The 8324-nt window shown below is 41.6% G+C and overlaps 1 protein-coding gene across 1 annotated transcript in view; it reads right to left on the bottom strand.

The window, feature by feature from the left end:
• The window catches only part of LOC107560711 (scavenger receptor cysteine-rich type 1 protein M130-like), a gene marked incomplete at its 3' end in the record, with an annotated part of 8975 nt that extends 1122 nt beyond the window's left edge, over positions 1–7853 (bottom strand). The window contains exons 1-15 of the mRNA XM_016244956.1: positions 7643–7853; positions 7414–7542; positions 6939–7253; positions 6046–6342; positions 5537–5851; positions 4805–5116; positions 4345–4659; positions 3940–4263; positions 3546–3863; positions 3117–3419; positions 2934–3005; positions 1276–1590; positions 693–902; positions 499–594; positions 228–287 (exon numbers count right to left, since the gene is read on the bottom strand). Of these exons, the coding sequence (XP_016100442.1) occupies positions 228–287; positions 499–594; positions 693–902; positions 1276–1590; positions 2934–3005; positions 3117–3419; positions 3546–3863; positions 3940–4263; positions 4345–4659; positions 4805–5116; positions 5537–5851; positions 6046–6342; positions 6939–7253; positions 7414–7542; positions 7643–7853 (3592 nt within the window). The remainder of the gene's footprint in view (positions 1–227; positions 288–498; positions 595–692; positions 903–1275; positions 1591–2933; positions 3006–3116; positions 3420–3545; positions 3864–3939; positions 4264–4344; positions 4660–4804; positions 5117–5536; positions 5852–6045; positions 6343–6938; positions 7254–7413; positions 7543–7642) is intronic.
• Between the last annotated feature and the right edge of the window lie 471 nt (positions 7854–8324).

Here is an 8324-nt window from a genome sequence, read left to right as displayed (position 1 = left end):
GTGGCTCTTTCTGCAGATTTTGCTTTAATAAAAAATATAAAAATGAATGAATAAATTAATAAAAACCATATCTAAATTATGTGTTGAATGGTGTATATAATTTCTGCTAAGATAACTTGCTATGTGAATGTATTTGGAATGTTTTAAATTAATTATATACGCATTACACAACATACAGTACATAGGGTTTAGTAGCAGGTGACATTACTATATTGAAGTCCTCCAACCTGAAAGAAGCTCATCAGCATCTTCATACCCAGAATGCTGTTCTTCAGAAAGGACACTTCCTGTTATGGAGTAGAACCATCAGACACATGTTCACAATCACAAATCAGCCAAAACCCCCACTTCCTTTGGATCACTCAACACGAATACTATCATTTCAAATAACACTCAAGGTCCCACAAATAAATCAGTGTGATTTATTCCACTCATCCCTCTGTATAAAGTGATTATCCTGTTGATAACTACAAATCCAATACTATGACAGTTACTCACCCCTCTGAGTGAAGAGACTGTGTCTGTTAGTGGGTCTGTGCTGAATCTCCTCATAAACGGCCTCAGTTGTCGTCCTGTGTCTCCTCTTAGAGAGAGCTGTGAGTGTAGACAGACAAACCTGCTGTCAGTTCACAACACATGACTGATCACACACTGAATAAGACACAATATGACAGTCTCTGGATCTCTCCTACCTCTCCTCATCACTCTGTTCTGCTGAATCAGTATAAGCAGTGGCACTAAGAGCAGTAAGAGCACAACTCCCAGAACAATCACAAGCACTGCGGGGACGGAGAGAGACGCTGATGGAGGAGTTTGTGGAGGAGAGACTGATGTTGAGCGCACTGGAAGAGAAGCTGATGTTGTTGTGGCAGAAGTAGTGGACACTGACAAATCTGGAAAATCTGTCAAAACAGGCACAAGCATGTTCAAAACTATGACTATTCTGAATATACCAATATTACACACTTTAAAATGGTCTAAAAATAAATATTGTTCCTCTGTATTTTGCTGTGACCTGCACAGGTGAGGAGAGACGCTGCTGGAGGAGTTTGTGGAGGAGAGACTGATGTTGAGCGCACTGGAGGAGAAACTGATGTTGAGCGCACTGGAAGAGAAGCTGATGTTGTTGTGGCAGGAGTAGTGGACACTGACAAATCTGGAAAATCTGTCAAAGACACAAGCACGTTCAAAGCTATGAATGTTCTGAATATACCAATATTACACACTTTAAAATGGTCTAAAAATAAATATTGTTCCTCTGTATTTTGCTGTGACCTGCACAGGTGAGTCCAGCGTGTTCTTTGTGGGAGCAGTCGGTGTGGTTTTTCAGGGAGAGAGGACAGTCCCACAGGTGAATCTCATTCCCTCTGCACTCGACTCTGTTCATCCACACAACACCTTCACCAGCACCAAAGACTGAATTCCCATCAGCCCTCAGTGCTGCTCCACAACCCAGCTGCCTGCAGACCACCTGAGCATCGCTGATGTCCCAGTTATCATCACAGACTGAGCCCCACACAGCGTTATGATACACCTCCAGCCTCCCAGAGCACCGGCCCTCCCCTCCACTCAGTCTGAGAGGAAGATGCTCTAAAACACACACATCACAATAAGGTAGATACATTAATTAAGAGCAGAGTACTGTCAGAACAGCAGCGTTTGCACAGGAGTATGTGTGTGATCATTTGTATATTCCAAGATGAAATCCTGCTGGTTTCTCATATTAGAACACCATTATCTTACGTCCCTGTCGAAAAAACCAGCATATGCGGGTTAGATATGTTTTGAAGCATGGCAGCTGGTTTGAGTTGGTTTAAGCTGGTCCAGCTCATAACCAGCTCATGACAAACTAAGGACCAGCTTAAAGGGTTAGTTCACCCAAAAGTTTTAATTAGCCCATAAATTACTCACCCTCAAGGCATCCTAGGTGTATATGACTTTCTTCTTTCAGACGAATCCAGTCGGAGTTATTAAAAATTGTCTTTGATCTTTCAAGCTGTTTAATGGCACTCAGCGGGTGTTGCAGTGCATCAGTCCAAAAGAAGTTAAATAAAAAGCGCCCATCCATAAAAAAAAGTGTCTCACACAGCTCCGGGGGGTGAACAAAAGCCTCCTGTAGCGAATCGATGCTTTTTGTAAGAAAAATATCCATATTCAAAATGTAATTATCACTTTAATGTAGCTTGCGCCAACGGTTGTACATGGAAGCAGCTCCGGGCTGATGACGTATGAGGTCGGTGTTGCGCATGCGCTGGTGAGTCTCGTGAAAACCAATGTTTGTTAACAGGAGCAAAGGAAGCAAAGTTTCCTTAATTTAGCAAAGGAAAACCAGTCTCCTCTTGGCTTATATCGAAATCCTCTGACATTCTTCTTTACAAATCCTCGTTTTGTACTTCTAATTAGTGACCATTGTTTTGTTTTGATCTCTCTCTCCCCTGCGCTTCCGCGTTCGTCACTTCTGAGCAGCGCATGTGCAAAGCCGAACTCATACGTCATCAGCCCGGAGCTGCTTCCGTGTACAACAGTGAGCGCAAGCTAGATTAAATTGATTATTATGTTTTAAATATGGTTATTTTTCTTACAAAAACACATCGATTCGCTACAGGAGGACTTTGTTCACCCCCCGGAGCTTCTTTTGGACTGATGCACTGCAACACCCGCTGAGTGCCATTAAACAGCTTGAAAGATCAAAGACAATTTTTAATAACTCCGACTGGATTCGTCTGAAAGAAGAAAGTCATATACACCTAGGATGCCTTGAGGGTGAGTAATTTATGGGCTAATTTTCATTTTTGGGTGAATTAACCATTTAAACCAGCTCAAACCAGCTGCCATGCGTCAAAACATACCTAACCAGCATGTGCTGGTTTTTTCAACAGGGGTTGCATTCAACATTCATAATTTTCATGGTTGTTTCTGTTAAATGAATTTACCTGAACACTGTCTCTGATGGGGAGATGTGGAGCATGTTAGAGAGCTTCGAGGAAACTCATGGATCTGCTGTTCTGTAACAACAAATAAATTATTATTAAATGTATTCCACACATCTTCTCAAAGCACTAATAATAAAGGATAACTCTTGTATTGTTTACTGATGGAAAAAGCATCTGTTTTACCTGAGCAGATGATTGTGGCCACTTCATTGTCACCACAGTTATTCTGTCCCCAGAATGAAGATGGACACTGCCATAAAGAGGAATCATGTGGTCGACATGTTACTTTATCCAGCCAGTTACGAGCTGATTTCACTCTTGATGTAGAATCAGACAAAACACCAGATCTTCCACAGTTCAGCTCTTGACAGATCAGACTCGCTGTGTCTCTGTCCATCTTGTTGTAACACACATTTCCCCAGGATCCATTGTAGAAAACCTCCACATTCCCTTCACAGCCCTCAGTTAACCTGATTTCTTTAAACTCTACATAAAAAATGTCAATTTGAAAATCACAAATTTGAAAAATGTGAACATTATGGACACTTGAATTTTGAAATGTGTAAAACCTTATAATTAATTTCAGTGTAAACAATTTAGCAGCATGTTTACCTGAGCACACGACTCCAACATCCTCTTTGTGTTGACAGTCATGTTTTCCCCAGCCTGGAGAAGAGCAGCTCCACAGGGACGTCTCATTCCCCTCACACTCCACCTCATCCAGCCATATGGGTCCAGAACCAGGACCAAACCAGGCTGGTACCTGCTGGTTACTGAGGGCCACTCCACACTGCAGCTGTCTGCACACCACATAAGCATCTTTAATATCCCAGGAGTCATCACACACTGTCCTCCATGAGCCACTGTGAAAAACCTCCAGCCTCCCTGCACAGTCTCCCCCAGAACCCACCAGCCTGATGGACCCACGACCTGATATTCAGAGAGTGAAAAACACATTATTGATCACTAACAACTGAAGAATCTGTCCAGATGTTGTTGTTCTCACCAAGGCAGGTGATTGACAGCTGTTGTGTGGAGCTACAGTTGAGAGTTTGTGGAGAACTGCAGTTCCCCAGATGAGCTTCACTCCCAGAGCACTGGAAACCCGTCACACACTCATGACTGTGTTCAGGACTGGATGGAGAGGAGCCATAGAAGTTCAGCACAGAGCCACAGCCCAGCTGTCTGCAGACCACAGAGGATTCAGTGAGACTCCAGGAGTCCAGCAGAACTCTCCTCCAGACCTGATGTATGAAAACTTCCACCTCCCCCTCACACTGTCTCTCTCCAGACAACCGCACCAGACCATCATGAAGAGCCAGAGAGGAATCTGAAATGTGTTAGAATGTAATGAAATAGTGTTTATAAAATACATTAAAAAAAAAACACTCTCAAAGTCAAAAAAGTTTACCAGAGCAGATGACTCCAACATCTCGTCTGTGAGAACATTCAGCTCGACTCCATGAAGAGATGGAACATTCTGAGAGTTTTGTTTCATTCCCGTCACAATCAAACACATCAGCCCAGATTTCACCACTTCCCTCTCCAAACCAGTCTGATCCCACAACAGACACAGCAATCCCACAATTCAGCTGTCTACAGAGGACATTGGCAGCTCCCATATCCCAGCATGCATCACACACGGTGCCCCACTCTTTGAGGAACTGAAGATCCACTCTTCCAGAACAAGTGTCTGAGCCATTTATCAGTCTGAGATCAGTGTAACCTGAGCGAAGTAAAGAGAGTTCAGAAACAATGCATAAAACATTCTTAAGCTAAGCTGTCATTAGATTGATCACATTATAACTCAAACCTAAGACATGACCTAGTATCAAAAACAAATGAAGAGATGCTGAATATTGATACTTAACCAGAGCAGATCAGGCCCACAATGTTGTCAAAGGTGCAGTTGTGTTTGAGTGATGATACTGAACAGAATGAAATATGAGATTCATTTCCTCTGCACTGAATCTCTTGTGTCCACATCTGAGCGATTCCTTTGCCAAAAGCAGCTGCTCCCAGCACCTGTACAGGAGCCCCACAGTCCAGCTCTCTACACACAACCTCTGCATCCTGCTGGTCAAAGGCAGCATCACACACTGAAACCCATGTCTGATCATGAAGTATCTCTAACCTCCCAGAGCAAAGATTAGACCCATCAGCAAGTCTGGAGCGTTTATGACCTGTTTATATTGCATAAAAGTGAGCATTAGGTGAGCAGGTTTTGGATGTGGCAAGTTTTACATCCAATTACATTTTCTACATATATACATTTTTAAATGTTTGCTGTAGGACATAATGAAAGGGTTTTCTAATTGAATTTCCCAAAAATGAAAATTGTAATCTCATTGTAGTTGTTATTCCCTGAAAATGCTTCTATATATCTTTAAATCATTGTGAAAATGCAGTAAAATAATCATGGCAAATTTACATTATTTTGAAGATGCCTAATTTTTAAGGTAATTAATTCTAAGAATAAAACAGACAAGTTTAAATTGGATATGCAGCTAACCACATCCAACAATATATATCTTTATTTTCTTACATAATCAAGACAAAATTATCAGAAAGTGAGGAATGCTTTGAGGTTTAACTTTATTCACCTGAGCATATGATACCAGCATCATGATTATGAGTGCAGACAGGTTTATTCCATCCTGCTGACCCACAGTTCTTCAGTGTAGACTCTGTTCCTAAACACATTAAAACACTCATCCAGATTGGTCCTGATCCTTGACCAAAATGGGCAAGACCCAGAGCATCTACAGGTTCTCCACAGTCCAGCTCTCTACACACCACTGCAGCATCAGGCAAATCCCAGAAATCACCACACACTGTTCCCCACTGACCTCTATGAAGAACCTCTACTCTGCCAGCACAAGGACTGTTACCATTTACCAGTCTCACATGCATTACATCTAAGAGAGAGGGAAATAGAGAGAAAGACAGAGACTAAATTCAATCAATCATTCTAAAGAGATGTCATCGTGTTTTAAATTGTTATAACTACTAAAAAAAAAAAAAAGCTGTGGGTGTGGTGAGGGCCACACCAAGTGCAATGGGACACATATGATCCTAGTTATGCTACTAATTTCTCTCATATTAATTTTACCAGCACACAGAAGCGCCTGGTGATCATCATGAGAGCAGCTGTGTTTCTGTGATGCTGGACACAATCGAATCTGAGACTCATTTCCTCTGCACTGAATCTCTTGTGTCCACATCTGAGCGTCTCCTTTGTCAAAAGCAGCTGCTCCCAGCACCTGTACAGGAGCCCCACAGTCCAGCTCTCTACACACAACCTCTGCATCCTGCTGGTCAAAGGCAGCGTCACACACTGACATCCACATCTGATCATGAAGCATCTCTAACCTCCCAGAGCAGCGAGAACCCCCAACCAGCCTGATTCCTGCAGTAGTGAGAGAAAATAAAATAAAAGTTACATAACCATTGTTATCATAAACTTATAAACAACCACATAATAACTTTGCAAATAAATAACATCTACAAACATTATTGTACCATTCAATAATGCTGACAGATCATTATTTTATGTGCATTCAAATTGTTACAAATGTTATTAAACTTTGATACATATATTTTGTTTTGTGAATGTAAATGAACTATTGATACTATCATTAGTCTTGGCCTTAGACAACACAGACGAACACTGAAGGTGTACGGTACTTAATGCCTTTTTTGGAAGGAAAACGGGCAAACACTTGTGATATTGGGCTTGTACAATAAAAGAACTGAGGAAGAACTAATCATTGCATTGTTTGGATTAACATTTACATTGTACTTTTATGCATTTGGCACACATTTATGCACATAGAAAAAGCTACTTACAGATGCATTTAAGATTAACATTTTATCAGTTCATGCATTCCCTGAGAATTGAACCTATGACCTTGGTGTTAAAAAATCAATATAAAACTTTGGAACTAAAATATAAGGCATGTACATCAACAGTGCTGTAATAGGTTAAATTTTAGAACAGCTCACCTAAGCAGATGACTCCAGCATCTGTATCATGATTACAGTTATAATCATACAACTGAACTGATCCACAGTTCTTCAGTGTAGTCTCTGATCCAGTACACAACATACGATTTGTCCAGATTAGTCCTGATCCTGGTCCAAAATGAGCATCACCCAGAGCATCTACAGGTTCTCCACAGTTCAGTTCTCTACACACCACTGCAGCATCAGCCATATCCCAACCAGCGTCACACACTGTTCCCCACTGACCTCTATGAAGAAGCTCCACTCTACCAGCACAGTGACTGTGACCACCAACCAACCTTACATTCACACTGTCTGTTTATTGAATACAGAAAACAAGAGAAGTAATACTTATGAACAGAGCAAACAAGACAGTAAGAAGAATTTCATAAAAAGAGAGAAAAAAAATCTTTCATACAAAGAGTAAGAAGATTTGACATAAGATTTCAGTGAAGTAAAAGAAATTTGCTCAAACCTGCACACACCAATCCAACATCATTATCATGTGAACAGTTGTATTTGTGTGGCAGAGATGTTGGACAGAGGTGAATCTGAGACTCATTTCCTCTGCACTGAATCTCTTGTGTCCACATCTGAGCGTCTCCTTACCTGAAAAAAAACATGAGTATGAATTAACCTTTCAGAACAAAACATGCACTACTTTTTTTTTCTTTCTTTTAACAAAAATAAAGTTTTGTGTTTACCTGAGCAGACGACTCCAGCACTCTTGCTCTGACACACACCTTGTAAACCCCATATGACAGATCCACACTTTTTCAGTGTGGACTCAGATCCAGCACACATTGCATTATTCATCCAGACTGGTCCTGATCCGAGTCCAACCTGAGTATCACTCAGAGCATCTACAGGTTCTCCACAGTCCAGCTCTCTACACACCACTGCAGCATCAGCCATATCCCAACCAATGTCACACACTGTTCCCCACTGACCTCTATGATGAACTTCCACTGTTCCACTGCAGGGACTGTTTCCATTAACCAACCGCACATTTATTATTTCTGTGCACAGCAAGGGAAAAAAAGTTGGACGAGAACTATCAAAATTAAATATTTCCAGTTGAAACGGTCAACACATACCTGTACACACAAGTCCAACATCATTGTCATGAGAACAATTGTTTTCATGTGATTGTGATGTTGGACAGAGGTGAATCTGAGATTCATTTCCTCTGCACTGAATCTCTTGTGTCCACATCTGAGCGTCTCCTTTGCCAAAAGCAGCTGCTCCCAGCACCTGTACAGGAGCCCCACAGTCCAGCTCTCTACACACAACCTCTGCATCCTGCTGGTCAAAGGCAGCGTCACACACTGACATCCACGTCTGATCATGAAGTATCTCTAACCTCCCAGAGCAGCGAGAACCTCC

Source organism: Sinocyclocheilus grahami, unplaced genomic scaffold (assembly GCF_001515645.1).
Source record: "Sinocyclocheilus grahami isolate Dianchi unplaced genomic scaffold, SAMN03320097.WGS_v1.1 scaffold740.1, whole genome shotgun sequence".
Taxonomy (NCBI): domain Eukaryota; kingdom Metazoa; phylum Chordata; class Actinopteri; order Cypriniformes; family Cyprinidae; genus Sinocyclocheilus; species Sinocyclocheilus grahami.
This window is presented reverse-complemented; position numbering and strand designations above follow the sequence as displayed.